Source organism: Harpegnathos saltator, unplaced genomic scaffold, assembly GCF_003227715.2.
Source record: "Harpegnathos saltator strain DR-91 unplaced genomic scaffold, Hsal_v8.6 scaffold117, whole genome shotgun sequence".
Classification (NCBI taxonomy): Eukaryota; Metazoa; Arthropoda; class Insecta; order Hymenoptera; family Formicidae; genus Harpegnathos; species Harpegnathos saltator.
This window is the reverse complement of record NW_020229892.1, coordinates 745403-762515: the sequence shown is the minus strand read 5'-3', so window position 1 is coordinate 762515 and position 17113 is coordinate 745403. Positions and strand designations below refer to the sequence as shown.

The following is a 17113-nucleotide window of genomic DNA, read 5'->3' as shown; positions in this document are numbered from 1 at the left end:
AGCCCGTAAACGCGTTTTCGCCGGGCTTATTCTCGCGGATGATCTTCGCGCTCGTAATTCTGCGATTACCGCAAACACGGACGTACTCCCGCACCGGCGCCGCTCCGTAATAATCAGTTTGCACTCGGCGAACCAATTCCCGCGTTCTGGACACTGTCTGCGCCGGCTGGCTGGCTGGCTGGTTGGCTGGCTGGGCGCGCGTAAACCGGCAACAGAGTCGTTTACACATTCCGCCGCGCCAAACGTTTATCCATTTCTCATTTAAACTTCTAAGTGGTTTTACTGTTGACATTTCGCAAGCCCTCGCGCCCGGCTTGCCGTTGGCTCGCGCGATTTATCGCAATGCGGTCGAAAAGTCCCGCCCCCGGCAGCCCTCGTTTTCTGCACAGCTCACGAGGGAAACACGAGTTAACACAGGACCGCGCGCGCGCGCGCGCGCGCGTTAACGTTAACGTCGCGCCGTCGGAGGAACGAGCGCGGCTTTTAGAGCGTTTCAGAGTGTGAATCGCGCGAACGGGAAACGACGACGACGAGTAACACGCGAACCTCTCAATTTACTGATACCGGGCTTGTCAACTCTCGCGAAGTATGCACGGCGAATGGAAAGCGACGGCGAGCCGAGGCCAAAGATGTCGGCGTCAAGTGCGTTAATGATTGACGCGTGAATAGAACCTGCTCCTTCCTTCTATCGCATCTCGACGATGAAATGTTGCTGACAGTTAACTCGGCGGTTTTACGACCGTCGCACACACCATCAGGGGGGGGGGGGCGATTACCGACAATCTCTCATCAACTCTGTCACTTGCGTAATCTCAGGTGAAAACTATTTACGCAACGATCGAACGTAGACAATGGTCTCGCTTCGCGAGAGCAAGACTTTTCTACGAGATGAACTTGAGTGAGAGAGGAAATTCGGGCAAGCGGGAGCCGTAGCGTGTCTAACACGTTGATTCTCGGAAAATGTGCACACGACAGGCGACAACACTTTACATGTTTGCGAGAATTATAATAAATTAATGATAATCCGGCGCGTGTCTAACGACGTGTCGGCGATGGTAAAAATTTCTACGCTATCTTCGCCCCGCTTACATTTCCGGTGACCTTTTTACGTCGAGATTTTTCCCGCGAAGCGATTACGTGTGTGTGTGTGTGCTGCGACTGATAAAACGAGGACATGGCTCTTTCAGCGCATAACGCCTGGAACGCAGGCGAGCCCTCTCCTTTTCGTTTTTCCTCCAACTCTCTACCTGTGTGTCTCCCACCCGTCCCACTCGCAACTTCTTATTTGTCATATCATTGCGCGCATGCTTATTATCGTCCGATTGCTGGGAGACAATCCTTCGCTCTTTATCGTACTCATTGTTCGATCTCTCCCACACTCGCGCGTTCCCCCTGCGACGATCAGTTAATTTCTCGTTTAGTTCACAATTTATCGTCGTCTGGTGTTATATCCTTACGCGATCGATAAGTATAAATAACGTACGACGGCTGCGTGTCGTGTTAATTTGCTTTTTACGTCCGATCATGTTACGCCGCAGCACTTATTTCATCATTCAGAAATGCACTTATCTGGCTGTCGTCGCCACGATCGTCGCAGCTGACCAAGGTGAGTCTCTATGCGGAGAACTACTTTCACGGAAATCGCGTTATCGTGTTATACATCGCGGATCGTGCGGACGTGCTATTCGAACGTTCGGCTAGCGATCATTTGACTCCTGATAGATATATTTTGACTGACATACTGACTGGCGACTGACATCGCGAATTCGCACGCGGGCTCCGATATTTTTTCCTCTTCTTCCGCGATTTCGTGTTCATTAAAACTGACGGTAAGAACACGAATCGCCACGGGATTAAAACAAACCCGACTATTTATCGCTCGAAACTCACCGAATGTCACGATAAATCGATGCTTCGAAAAGATCACTTTGTCCCGAATTAACATCCTTTCCTATCGCTCAATTCTAATCATTTGCGAGACTGGCCGAAATTGATTTTATCGCGCGCAAGAGAGAAAGAGAGAGAGTCACCGTGTCACGGTGTCAAATATCGACCATTTTGGTTACGGCTTGTGGTATCACCGGATTTTATCTTTTTGCAAAGAAAACTGCGACAATGTAAAGTGCGTGGGTCCGTTGATGTATTATAATTCGTTGGGCTGTAAACCAATATACAAAAAGGAGGGTGACTGTTGCGCATTAAAGTACAACTGCGACCATCTCAAGGCAAGGTCCAAGGACAAGTGTTATGTTAACAACAACGTGTATGAGATCGATGAGCTGTTAAAGGATGAAGACGGGAACCGTTGCGACCAAGGTTGCCGTTGCGGGGAACGAAAATCTGGATAGTAAGTATGCGATTCTGAGATTTTTCCTGTTTGCGAGCCTGGCTTCGAGTATCGAGTAACGGTAGGGACTCGAAAGAAATGAAGGAAGTGCGACACGAGAGCATATTATTACTATTGCCGTAAAAAAAAAACTTGTCGGGAGAAGGAAAAATAGCGTCGTAAGTTGCGTAAGAGCGATCGAGATAATGACGCTTCGCAGCGCGATTTCAAGGACGATCATTGGATATGAATCATGGGAAATTATTTCCGGGAAATACGTTTGCTCGGCAAAGTCGGTTAACGTTCCTGCAAACTCCTCTTTCTCATGCGTGCGCGGATAGAGAGAGAGAGAGAGAGAGAGAGAGAGAGAGAGAGAGAAAGAGAGAGAGAATTAAAAAACAGAGAGACCTAAAAGATCTATGTTTAAAGACCGGTGATGCGGTTGAAATCCCGGTGCGTTACGAGCTCCCGATACGGCTATGTGCGCGCATATGGATTCATCATCGCCGCGTTCATAGCGGAGAATCAGTTTTCGGCCGGATTTCATTCCGTACAAATTCACTTATGGTGTATTCGCTTGGATGCACAGTGCGCACTGAGTGCGCATTAAGGCCTCTTCATAGTCCGTTCTTAAATTGAAAGCTGTTTCAAATACATTTTCATAAACTTCTTAGTCATCAAAATGATTCGGATGTTATAGAGAGCATCTCACTGGTTAAGAAGTATCTGAAGATTTATTTAAGCCGTTCTTAAATGAAAAATGGATTATGAACAAGCCTTAGTCGCACTCAGTGCGCACTAGTGCATCCAAGCGAATACGCCATCAGTCAGATGGCGACGCGGGCGAAATCCTTTTTCTCGCTTAACGCGTGCGAGTGCGTCGCCGAACGGAAAATATTTCGCTTTAATCGTCGCTTTATCGCGCAAATTACTAATTTCATGCAAATTGCGTTGCTTTCCCGAACAGTGCCGGTTTCTGGTGCGCTCTCACTCTCTGTGTAGAACTCGGGCCTATACGTTCTGGATGCTATACGCGGGAGAACGTGACAATGTGTTGTCCAACCAAGAGCGAACTAGCTTGTCGTAAGTAAACGCATGTTATCGTCAACGAAGTATTTTTTATCTATCTGTAAAGTTTACAGGTTTACACAGGTTTACCTATCGCGGTCATTGACAGTCGCACGGAAATCGTTCGCAGCGAGGATGCGAAAATGCAAACGTGCATATAGAGAACAGAGAGAGACTCGCGGATTCTTTTCACTTTCATTTCCCACCCCAACTTTCTGCATACTTCATCTCTCGGAGATTGTTTGCACTAAATTTCGGCGCAGAGTTGCGCTTAGAGAAAAATACGATAATGCATGGAAAAAAAGATTGGTGAAATTAACGTGACAATATGACGAATTGAGCGAGTTTTGATCGAGAGAAATTGAATTTCTGATTATTACGAATCAAATTCTGGTTCTAATAAGCAGAAGTTCCTTTGAGGAAGACTCACTTGGGTCATTCATTGTTAATTCAAGCAATTTCTTTCCCCATGCGTCTCGCGGTAAATGGATATACGCGAGTATAGACGGTATAGATAGAAACAGGCAATTATAGAAATTCAGTTTCATAATTCAATGTCACTTTTAACATCAAATCCCGGATTGTCCGGATAATCCGCATACGCGGACTTGACCAATCATAATAACAAATACGCAAAACCATATAATATTACATTAAATGACACATTTGAATAACGCTTCAACACTTGAATAATAATAACAATGCAATATACGATTCAATAGCAACAGTTATGTAATGTATATCATCATCGTGAAATGTATATATATATATATATATATATATATATATATATATATATATACTTACTATATATATATGTACTTACTTTTCAATGTCAATTCGGATACTATCCGAATTCAGAAATCATCCGAAATTGCGTCGAGCCGAAATTTGGATTCTACCCTAACACGTTGACTGCTGCGCTGATATTTGTTGAACTTGTATTTTTAAGGATAACGTTCGAATAATCAGAGGAATAAAATGAACAAATACAATTTGATATATGTGTATCCTAATGAGCTCATTTCATTGACTCTTCTTTGAGAGAGAGAGAGAGAGAGAGAGAGATTATATATTTAATTTATTATATTATTTATTATAGTAATTGTTTCATTATTCAACTTATTTTATATTTAATTTGTCATATTTTATGTGACAATTAATAAAACACGGCAGTATTTTAGCGCCAGTCATTGGTAATAATTTCAATAACTGTCAACGTATTAAAGTCCATATATATATATACAGTGGTAAATATGACAATACATAATAATAAATGCAATAAAACACAACACCCCCTTTTTCATCATATTTCATTCATTCTTATTTCTTGATGCCTTCTTTTTTCCATCAATTTTTTCATTTTTTTATCATATGTTTCCATATGATTTGAAGATTTAAAGGAGACAAGGAAGGATTTATATAAGGAGCATTATTTGAAAGCTATAAATTAGCATTTGCAAGACTTACAAGTAGATTCTAAATTTCGGCTCTGTGTTCATAATTTTAACTGCTTGCCTTATAATATCGAGGTGACATTATTGTCCAGATTATGGTAAAAAAATTATACTATTCGTGCTCTTGTGTATTATGTAACGACTACTAAAACCGATTGCATTGTATGTCATTGATCAATACTTGATGCCAAAAATGAAATTAATTCAAATATAGTAAATAATTTTTCAAAATTTTGTTAAATCTTATGAAATCTTCCAACAAAGTGAGACCGAATGCTTTATTGTTAAATTTTTGTTTATTCTGGCTCGCGACACACACGGTCGTAAATTAAATTGTGAGGCAAGTGGTTAAATATTCTTCGTTAAAATGAATACGATATTCGTGTATATTTTTGTGTATACACTTGTATTAAAATCGCATGTAGATGATTCGTGTAACGAATCAAATTTGCGGAGTAAAAAAGAACACTCACGATTCACGTTGAAACGTACCGTGGTCGGCCTCTGTTGAACCTCGTATCTACCCGGCCACCCTCCGCACTCTCGGCGTCGTCCAATCGTCATTGATTGCGCTCCGCTTTTTGTCACATTGCACTTGCGACGCGATGATTTTTAATCCATCGAGCGATCTGGTATTAATGAGAGTTCAAAAGCAAAGCTTAGTCAGTGCTGAAAAATGCGAAAATTCCGAACGCGATTGGAACATTCGTTTCAATTCGATTGAAATTGGGAGGAACAATATTTGCATAACGATCGCGATATCGACGAAATAAGCTACGAATAAATAAAGCTAGGTCGCGTGGAGTTGTCGCGTTGAAAAACTGCCGCGCGTTAGTTCGACGATTTCAACTCGTTCAAGAATATCCGTATTCGTGTACGCGTAATGCAATCGCGAACACGTGTGCGTTTACAAAAGCTAAAAGTCACGACCGGTGATGAAAAATTCCTTGCTCGAGTATCGCTATTACAATGCTTGAGAGGTTATACCTCTCGCCGATACATACGAAAAACAAGGAACACGGGGGCGCCGAGTATCTTCGCGATGTATTTTCCGCGCAAAGTGCAACAAAAATCGTGAATTCCGCGCTGCTTACCTGTCGATATCAGGATGACGCCGATGCTCACGCGATTGACCCAGACTGATGATCGCGACCGCGAAACGACGCAATTAACTGGGCAGCCCTTACGGATCGGCCTGGGAAAGGCCAATATGGCGCGCGAACTGTTTACCGTGCTGCTCGGTGCGGCGTCGCGTAGCGTTATGACAAGCGCTACGCCTCACGCGACGTCCGATGATAGCGCGAGTTTGTTGATGTTTTGAAAGACGCGTCGCCCTTTTCCTGTGAAGCGGGTTTTCTCGATGCTCGCGCTGTTCTACGCGATTCTTTGTTTACTCAACGTCCGCTATTCTGTAACATTTGTATCGTATACGTTTCCGTGTAGTATTATATATACGTATATCGTGTCTTTTGTTAATACGTGGAATTCCGTTAATTCCGATTATACATAGCGCATTATTACCCACCATACGATTACGGATTATTACGGATCCGACGATTGCGATTCCATTTCTCATTTTAACACGCATATCTCAGCTCTCCGGACCAAAATAATAAATACACTGATAGAAAAATATAGTTGAATCAACTATAACCTCACTATATTTTATAGTTCATTTTGGCGTCAACTGTATTTTTATAGTTCGTGGAAACCTGCAAAATATAGTAGAATAAACACAAATATATAGTCAATGATTGTCTTAAATAATTTTTTAGTTACTTTTACCACATATATGGTAATTTCTCATTCACAAATATAGTGAGATTTAATATTCATATAGTTACATCTGTCATCATTTAGCAAATATTCCGGTAATATTGAAACTATATGAAAGAGTTACTTTTACCTACCATTTTATATTTGCATCCATACAATAATTTTAGTTAATTTAACTTATTATAATATTTAGTAAAAATATTATATGGTTGGTTATACTATGCCTATATCGTAATTATTACCGACATTATGGTAATACTTACTATAAATATGATATTTCGGACTATAATTTAGTTACTATATCATTATAATTCCAAATATCATATACTTTTCTCTCAGTGTAGAAATGAAAGGATAACGATGTTACATCTCAGTTCGCGAAGTTAAGGCGACATTATTATCTTAGTTTTTCCAACTGCTAATAAAATTCTTTTATTAACAACTCTGCAAGTTATTAACGATGGAAAAATGATACGACGAGAATTATATTAAACATTCAAAATATAATATCGCGAGTCTCTCTCCATTATGCAAACTTTTATAAATATGCAAAATTGCGTACGTTCCTCAGCCGGATTACAGAGACCGCGAGACAGGCTGAAGTGCAGGGTGAACGGTACAACTTACTTCGATGGCCAGAGATTCTGGGTACCGGATGGTGGCCCCTATGGATCGACATGTGTTTGCCAAGAAGGATATAAAGGTGAGGAAAGTTGACCGGCGGTCAGCTGTGCGCGACGTGCAAATAACGATGAACGCGTTTGAATCGCCGCTAACATGAGAGATACTTTCTTTGCGCGTCAAATGATGGCGCGTTTTAATGTTATATATGTGTGTGTGTGTGTGTGTGTATCGCTGAGACAAATATTCCCCGCATTTCCAGGTGAAAACGTCCCGCCTTTCTGCATGAAAGTAAATCGCCAAACGTGCGATCCTTTCTTCCAGGATGCGAGCTACGTTCATGAACAGTGCGCACCGATTTATTATAGAGGACAAGACATTCCAAATACCTGCAATGGATTTTGGACATGCCGTAAGTAACGCGGAGATCGTTCCGCAAGCGCGCGCGAAGACTGCGAATGAGCTTTTTCGAAATCTTTGACGATCTCATGGAATTTTTCAGAGAATGCCGACGACCAAGTCATTCATACTCACGAGTCCCACGAGACACCCGAAGGTATGTGCGACTAATTTTACTTGTTAATTTTATCAAGTACTTTACGTTCTCTGTCTTCCTCGCGAACGTTCAAGTCGTCGCGAGTAGTCGACGCGGCCGATTTCCGTCGGCCAACGTCGATCGAAGTAACTGCGCGGTAGAGCAATTTTTATCTGGATGATTTATCGAGCTGTTTTTCGCTTTTTCAGAGGAATGCTACTTTGGCAACTTGACGCTACATCATCATGACAAGCTGAATAAAATAGAAGATGGCTGGTGTATGAAGTGCGTGTGCGAGGTTCCACCTGTACCTACCTGCTTACAGGTACCGGCTGAGCAATGCAAAGAGTCATGAATCACTCGTCTTGCAGCTAATTAATCGTCATAATTGCGTTATGATCGATTTTACCGTATGTTCACTCGATATAATATTGTATCGCATATGAAATAACGAAGATAAAAATAAAAAATTTTGTTTGCACAAGAGAGAAATTGTGCACACACTGTAACATGAAAATATACGCTGTTGCGATAATTATTAATGCGTGTTACATTTACGAAATAAGCTCTGTTTGAGCGGACTGTTTAATCAGGTGCGCTTAACGAATCCCGGAATAATTCGCGGCGTGGCAATTTCTCGGAACGAGAGCTGGCGATCGTTCGCGATGCCGAGCGCATCGTCGGCGAAATGTTTCAATCTACTTGTCGGGATTATTATTGAAGCTGATGATAATTTCTATCTAGCTCCTCCAGCTCTTTCAACGTTCCATTTTACTCCGCTCATACGAGCGTTAATTCCGACATTCGTTGCATGCGCGTTGCGCGTGTATGTGCGAAATTCCTCGGAAACTTTCCTTGAAAATAATTTTGCGGCACGCGCGCGCCGACGAATGACAGTCCGGTGGAAAAGCGATCGGGAAATTCCGATTTGAAGAACAATTCAAACAATAGAAGAGAACACTCTAGCTTTGCGACTCGACATGGACGTGACTCCCACCGGTCGCAGGACAGAATAAGGAGAGAGAGAGAGAGAGAGAGAGAGAGAGTGCAGAATCGTACGCCAAGCACGCACTGCAAACTCGCCGTAAATGACCTTTCGGGATGACAATAAATCGGCTATATTAAGTTCCGCTTAAGGTACGGCCCAAGCGTGTCTGGAAGTTACCGGAAGTAGGCGGCGACGGTTGTGAGGGTGCCACTGAAATATGGAGGGTGGTGTGGAGGAAGAAGCGTCGCTTCTCCGGAAGTTGTACCGTCGGTTCGCACGACTGCGATTCGCCGTGAAATCACGGACGACAGACAAAACTCTCTCTCTCTCTCTCTCTCTCTCTCCTTCTCTCCCCGTCTTTGCCCCTTTCTTCCCCTCTTCCCCGTCGTAAAGCTCCAACCAGCGCACGTACGCGGAGACAATTTCGTTGTAATTGACGAACAATCTGCAGGACGAAAGGTTGGAGGAGGAGGAGGAGGAGGAGGATGTGAGACTTGCAAAATCGATTGGAAAATATCCGCGAGAAATAAAAGCCGCGAAACGAGATTGAAGTTCCTTCTCCATCTATCTTTTGCTTAGAATGTGATTATCGCTGAAAATATGATTAGCGAGGAGAGCGAGCGCCACCGACGCGAAGCTAACTCGTTTTGCTCCTCCGGAATAAACGGAGAGCAAAATCGGCTGATGTCCCGCGAAAGAAGGAAAAGTTACCTCCGCGGAAATCGTCTCGTTGCGCTGTACAAATTCCTCGGAGATACGCAGCCTCGCCTGTGCGCATATAAATCTCCATATTTTTCGAGCTCCGCGACGCGGCTTCTCACGTTACGCGAGGATATGGAAATGCCCGCTCTACTTCGCGACACCGCGCGACCGACCGCGCGCGGCGGTAAATTCCGCCACTCGACTTTTAAGGCCCGAGGACGCGAAGATGGTGCTAGCAAAAAATTTTACCGCCGCCGCCGCCGCCGCCCACGCCACGCCGGAGGAAGAGACGCGCCCCTTCTGCCGCAGGATCAACCTCCATATAAAGCATCGTTCATACCACCGTCGAACTTGCCGTCGCTCCGACTAGCCGTCGAGCGGTTTAATGTACGAAAAGTCCTGGGTACGAGACGACGCATCTTTATCCTCCTTTCCCGGCTGGTTCACGCGCTCGCGATTCTCTTCCGCGCGAAAAATCCGCAGGATCTCATCGTCGAGGTAAAAAGCGAAAAAGAGAGGGAGAGCTATCCGATATTCACGTTAATGATATTTAAGGCTGAACATCGCGAGGAGGAGTTATGCCCCGGCCGTATAAATAGATAACAGAGCTCTTTAATCGATTCGCAGCGAAGTTTATCTCGAAAGATAGAGGGAGAGGAGGAGGAGGAGGAGGAGGAGGAGGAGGAGGAAGAGGAGAGAGTACTCGCTCGGGAGATTCAATTATCGAGATATATTAACATCGGAAATTACGTAAAAGTTTCGCGGCCAAAGTTCTCCGCATCGGATATCCGGCTGCTCCGCCGAGGCAACCACCGACCGTTATTTCGCGGCACACACGCGCGCGGAAAAATTCCCTATTTCATACTTCCCGACGATGAAAATGCACGACGTCTCGGCTTCGCGACAAGCAGCATTCGCGGCTCGCACGCAAGTGGATGAGAGAGGCACGAGGTGGGAGCTTACAAGTAGTTTCACAGCACCCGCATATGGAAAATGGTCCGCATGTAAAACGAACGGCTCTCGCACTCCAAGAAACACATCGAGCGAACCGATTAGTTGACGGATCGCCCCAGCGGTTTATCAGGACTGGCAATCCGGAATGTACCGGATGGCGGCCAGGGTGGCTCCGAGCGACTCCGAACAATGGCAGTCGCATGATCCGCCGGAACTAATCCCGCCATTGTCGTGCTAATTTTCTCCACGAGTCTCGCTCGTCCCCGTAGCGGATCGCGCATAGGCGGACGTAAACGCGCGCGCTGCGCGATCGCGTATCTCAGGCCGCGTGATATTGGCGCGTTCGACCGAAAGACAAGAGGCGAAGAGAGGAGAGAGAGCGAAGATTGCCGCGGACGGATATCGAGGCTCGGGGTCGAGGACACACCGGCGGGTCCTGCGGATCTTACAACGCCGCTCGGCCTATAATTACTCGCGCATAATTACTCGCAGCTAAGTACTCGTCTCGCGGCTCTTTCACTGTATCTCGGAATAATTCAGCGAAAGCGAGAGGGGGTGGGAGCAAGCGCGGGTGTGAAAACGGGAAAAAGCCGGAAACTTTCAGTATATTAGCCGTCGGCCGGACGCTCCGCCGCCGTTTATCCATTCTACTCTCAGCCCCGGCAGTCACCTCAAAACGGAATTAACCGCGCGGAAGAGCCACGGCCATGGAGAGAAGGGCGAAGCAACGCGGCCCCCTCCCCCCCTCCCGCGTCCGCGGTCCGGAGGTCAGCCTCTGGCAGCCGAGGCTGCACCGAAATTTAATTAATCCCCGCGTAAGGAACGGCAGTTCCTCCCCATCCCTCCCTCCACCCTTCACCCGCAGGCGACGTAAGTTTTGAGCGCTGGCACAGGCTCGTGAGAAAAAAACAGTCTTTATCTCCCCTCTTATCCTCTCTATTTTCCCCCTTTTTCTCTCCCTTTTCTCTCCTCGCTGCGCAAAGTGGCGCGTAAAAGATTGTAAGGCACTTCGGGGATATCGGCGAGGAGACGCGCGGTATTGCGAGCCGCTTCGCTTCGCGTTGAATTAACCGCGCCGGTCGGACGTACGTTAAGTCGGCCGTTGGAAACTGCAGGAGCCGATTGTTCCGACAATGCAGGATAAACAGTTATGCAGTCGCATTGACGTCGCAAACCGAGAGAGCGGAGGGCTGCTCTGTAGTCTGGTCAGCGGCGAAATTTCACGACGAGCTGATAATGATCGTTTGCACCTTAAAACTAACGAGGAGGAGCTTGAAAGGAGGCGCGAATTCAATCATTCCTCCTGCGTGTCCCGCAATGCTCACGGCGTACCGAGAGGGGGTCGGCGATGTCCGAAAGGGGGTCACCGTCCGCTGTCGAAGAGAGACACGTCAAAGAGAGAGAGAGAAAGAGAGCTTCCGCTCTCGCCGGAAGCGCGAAAAAGTCGCGAGCCGACCGCCGTGTGATTCCCGGACGACGCGGACGTTCTGGCGTGAATTAATTTGCCTGCTAATTTCCCGGGCCGCATCGGCGATGCGCCGCGAGCTCGTTAGGCAGAGCGAACCTGGACGTCGCCCGCGAGATGCAATTATGATAAAGCGGAGAGCCTCTTCGGAGAGGCCTTTCAGGTCTGCCTCGTGCTCGGCGAAAGCTCGGCGAAAACTCGGCAAATCGAGCACGGGGGGGGGGAGGGACCGACTCGCGCTCATCTATCCCGCTTCCTGTTTCCTACGCCGTGCCCCGCCGTAATTCCGGCGTCCCCCCGATAAGCTTGGAGCCTCGAGCGGATTCGTGCGAGGGACGCGATCGATCTCGCGAGACGTATGGCGAGCTGTTTGTCCAAAGCTCGTCGGGCCAATCGGGCGCGACGAGACGTGATGCGACGCGACGCGACGCGACGCGACGCGACGCGACGCCACGCGACGTCGCTGTGTGTTCCCCCGTGTTATTAATTTGCCCCACCGTAATTCCCAATTCGTTTGATTAAGATCGGGCGAAAGCTGGCCTCCCTTCCGCCTCCGTTGCGCCGCTACAGGCCATATTTACGGTTGACGTTTAATGGCGATAGTCTGCGGGGTGATGTCTAGTGATTAATATAGCACTGCTGGATTAGCCGGATTAGCTCGGCTGTGAACACCGGCTGTGTAATTATATACGATTATGATTGGGCTAGCTCGCGGTAAGAATGCGAGGCTCGTGCGGCTGACGTGCGCGGGATTGATCGTTTGAATTACAAGAGCCGTTGAAACTCCGTTTCCGCCGCAACTCGCGCGTGCTGTTATTCTTTCACGGTATTTGGTTCCGCCTTTCGAAGATTTCATCCCGAGGAAGCGACGAGAAATCATCCGAATACTCATCTCGAGTCGCGCTGATATTAATCCGTTACGTCGGGAGTCGCTCCGCGAGGATTTAACGGAGAGAGAGGGGGAGAGAGAGAGAGAGAGGGGGAGAGAGAGAGAGAGAGAGAGAGAGAGAGAGAGAGAGAGAGAGGCGAAGTCCCTCAAACTGCCCCGCGCAAACTGCGAGACGATAATTTTTACTTGGAAATTTACGGCAAACATAGAGAGGCGCGGCCGTAAAATCTGCGAAGTTAACGGGCGAAGAGCTTAGTAAAGTGATTATGGCGTAACTTTAATAACTGTTTTGCTTGTCGCCGCCGACGCCGACGCCGGAACTTTTTCGAGCGGCGCGGCGGCCCGCCCGCCGTGTGTAGCTAAGAACTTGGAGAGTTTACGGCAATATTGTGACTGTAAACATTTTTCTTGCCGCGACGTTTCACGTCGTTGCTGATAAATTCCCGAACGAGCGAACTGCGCGCCGTCGACGGTATAATATGGCCGCAACCCCGCGACCCTCTTTTCTCGCGCGTACATTTTTATCGAGCGCCTTGTTCCCCGGAATTTACGAGCCTTCCTCGGTTAATTAACGCGCTAAAAACATCTCTCCTTACCGTCGCGGTGGAAAATTGCGCTCTCGGCGATCGAGGCCGAGAGAGAGAGAGAGAGAGAGAGAGAGAGAGAGAGAGAGAGAGAGAGAGAGAGAGAGAGGGAGAGAGAGAGAGGGGGGAACCTGTAGTCGCATTACGCGCCGCCTCGGCCATCTCGTCACAACGCGATGCTGTAATGGAAACTTCGCGAAACACCATTCTGGAATAATAAACGCATTACCCGTACGTCCCTATCTTCCCGTATTTATTTTCGCCTGGCGGCCTTTTAAGTGGCAGTATTTCATTCCGTTATTAAGCCGCTCTATCTCCCCTCCCGCCGACACCAGCGCCGACGCCGACGCCGACGCCGACGCCGACGCCGACGCTGACGTCGCCGTCCCGCTCGCCCGTGTCCACTCTCGCGAGCTATTTTATCAGATTAATTTTTTTCTCCTCGCGCAAATTTCGCCTGATGAACGCTTTGACGGATTAAAAGTTGAAATAAAAGTTCCGGGTCCCGCTCCCAGGCGGAGCTTCGGCGCTTTCATCCGACAAATTACTTTTACGTTTCGCCCGTAACCCCAGTCGGTCCGTTCGCTCGCTCGCTCGCTCGCTCGTCCGTTGATTCGTTCTTTCGCGCGGGGCGAAAAAGCGGCGCGAAAATAGCGGCGTTAAGTTTCAGGGCGCGTTCAGCGCGGCGATTTCCTTCGGCGCCCTGAGAGTTCATCGCCGGGTTTGTAATTCTTTTAGCGCAACGAATGGATATCCGCGGTTTTCGGACGCGGTGCAAACGCGCAAACCGAGTTTTCCGCGGCCGAAGTGAGTTTCGGCATCGTGAATCTCGCTCGCGCGGTAGCCGGCTTTCGAAAATTGCCGTGCTGTGCAAAATTTCCTCCTCACTGCGCGATCTCGCGCGACCTCTTCGCGTTATCGTCGGTAGACGACGGCTCCGTGCGATCAAACCGTGCGAAGCTTACCTAAAAGCGAAATCAAGAACAACAAAAGGAAAATCCTCGCAATATTCCGTGCGCGTTATATGGAAATACGTCCTACATTTCGGGAACAGCATTCGCTTGAAATTGACCGATAATAGAACGCGAGAATTAATATTCGATTATACAGCGAGTAATATGCACGCGCGACGTATTATTTGCATATAAAAGATTTTTCAGTCTATGCGTTATTCATAAGCCGCGAGCGGGCGCGTATTCGCGAGAATACGCAGAATGCCCAGCCCGCCCGATATTTATAATAATGTGGACGGACGAGACAGAGTTATCGTCGAAATAAATAATATATCATTTGGTGGAAATCCCAGATACAAATTCTCTCACCTACCGCCCTCTCTCCTCCCTTTCCCCCTTTCTTCTCTCTCTCTCTCTCTCTCTCTCTCTCTCTCTCTCTCTCTCTCTCTCTCTCTCTCTCTCTCTCGGCCGTGAATAAATTACTCCGTGGAATTATATTCCGAGTCCGCACCGCGCCGACAACGACGGTAGTAAAGTAGGAGGAAAGAACGGAGGGAAGAGAAGAAGATTGCGGCGGCAGCGCGTGAAAAATAAACGCGATCGATATTGGGTGCGTTCACGACACTCAACAGTTGCGCAACTGTTGAGTCGTCAACGTTATTGGTCTGAATGTAAGGATCTAACAGTTAGGATCAATAGTCACTAATCGCTCACTGAGCGGTTTTCTCCGCTGAACGCACCCATTGAAACCGCGAGGTCGAGTGCGAGTTCGGACACGCGCGTGATCACTCCATTCATAGAGAGCTCCGCTCGTCCTGTAAATTATAATGCCGCCCGCTGAAATTTATCACCTCTGCGCGAAGGATCGCCTTCGCGCGGGAACCGCGAGCTATAATATTTGATTACTGTCTATATCTTCTATTAATTATGACTATTAATTATGACCCCGCGTGGAGAAGTGTTTCACGATTCTCCGCGGACTCCAGCCTGGGCGAGGAGATCGATAATGCTCCCCTCTCTCTCTCTCTCTCTCTCTCTCTCTCTTTCTCACTCCGTCCGACTATCCGACTGTCTATTTATCCCTCTCGCTCGGTGCATCGTTACGATAATGCCGGTTTATGGGATCATTAATTATAAATGCGCCACCACCATAACACCGCGTAATGTCCCAGCGTAAGCGCCCGCTTCCGCGCTGCTCGGTCGCGAGAAATTGGTCAGCGAAGTTTGCGAAACTAGCAGCCATCTGGATCTCGTCGCCTACGAAGTTCGCCGAGTTCGGGGGCAGGCGGGAGGTGGCGCGAAAGGATGCGGCGAAAGGGGCGAGGCGATCTGGACAGGGAATTTGCGATCGCACGGGAAGAAAAGCGCAGGAAGGCCGCCGCTGGTGGAATGGCTTTCGCGAGCTCCCACCGGCGGCGACGTTCCGTCCGCGCTTTTTTTTTGCATTTCCTTCAATTTCTCCGTCGATTCGCGACTCGACGCGCAATTTCTCTCTCTCTCTCTCTCTCTCGCTCTTACACCCTGTGATCCGGGACGCGAAGGAAGCGGCCGGCGAGTCCAGATGTTCCCCCGTCGCTCGTCGTAATTGTTAATATCTCCCGGGAATTATCGCACGTCGAGCGAATACTTATCTCGCTGCTCTTAAACGCGATCTCCGCGCGGACGATAGGGACGTTTCCGCCGAGCGAGCTCGCGGGGGAGACGCGAGCGCGCTCTCGTCCTGCTGTTTACCCTCGGCTCTCTGGACCTCTCCTCCGGGATGGGAAAGCGCGATGAAAGACTCCGACTCCGTCGTGTTTTCCTAGCGCTTCACGCTAGCGCGTGATCGATCCGCGGGTGATCTCCACGGGAACGACTCGAGTTCGAGAGCGAACGGATACAGCGTGAGCGCGAGTGTCCCCGACGAGGACGAGGTCGAGTCGAGCCTCCCTCGCCGCGCAGGGACGCGCGCGCGTTATCCGCTTCGTCTCGCTGCGTTTTGACGAGCGGCGACACCGGGGGTAAATAATGTGGCGCATAGTGCCCCGCCCGAAAACGACTCATGTACCCGTCGCGAGCGCGTGCACGTCGTAAAACGCGAGCGCGCGAGCATTCGGCAACCGCATCCCTCCGTACAAAGGCGCACCGCGCGTGCGCGCGCGCGCCGCATGCAATTTATAACGGCGGAAGCGCAGTACTGCGTCGGGGAATATATACTGCTAGGCGGCGGCGGCGGCGGCGGGGGGGGGGGAGGGGGGAGGATAAATTTTATGGGACGCATATAACGGAAATATGAGCGCGACTTTGAGCCGTCGATGTAATGTTTACCGCCCATCGTTTCGCGCGGCCGGCTGCCGCGCTCTCGCGAGCTTTTGTGCCCGAACGCGACAAATTACGCGCGCGACGGCGTCCGCTTCGAACTCACGTATTTCACGCACTTGGAAAATCCCCCTGCTCCTCCTTCCCGCCCTTGGGATCCTTGTGATCTATCGACGCGCCTCCGCGGGAAATGCACTCCCTCGTCGAAGCATTGGCGCGAGAAAACAGCTCGCGACCGCTCGTGAGACCGCGCGCGCTCTTCGTCGCGGCGCATACCTCGGGCTGTTTTCCCGGCGGAGATTTCGGCCCAACTGCCGCATCCTTCTAGGAAGGATCCCGTTGTTTGCACGCGCGACAATGGCCGGGTGGACGAGTACGAGCGGGCGACCGCCACTCGACGTCTCTTTCGAAGCCCCTTCGGAAGCGACTTAGAGCGGCATTGTCGTAAGCTCGCTCGAGGCCTTCTTTCGCGCCGCGCCGCGCCGCGCGGCGAAAGA

At 48.6% G+C, this 17113-nt stretch overlaps 2 protein-coding genes across 5 annotated transcripts in view; both read left to right on the top strand.

The window, feature by feature from the left end:
* The window catches only part of LOC105190890 (uncharacterized), a 190597-nt gene that overhangs the window by 132904 nt on the left and 40580 nt on the right, over positions 1–17113 (top strand). The gene's annotated exons all lie outside the window — the stretch shown is intronic.
* Positions 1309–8325, top strand: LOC105190888 (uncharacterized). The gene is made up of 7 exons (XM_011153889.3): positions 1309–1606; positions 2104–2347; positions 3294–3409; positions 7199–7330; positions 7511–7660; positions 7751–7804; positions 7993–8325. The coding sequence occupies exons 1-7, from the start codon at positions 1525–1527 to the stop codon at positions 8136–8138; spliced, it is 924 nt and encodes a 307-aa protein (XP_011152191.1). The 5' UTR covers positions 1309–1524; the 3' UTR covers positions 8139–8325.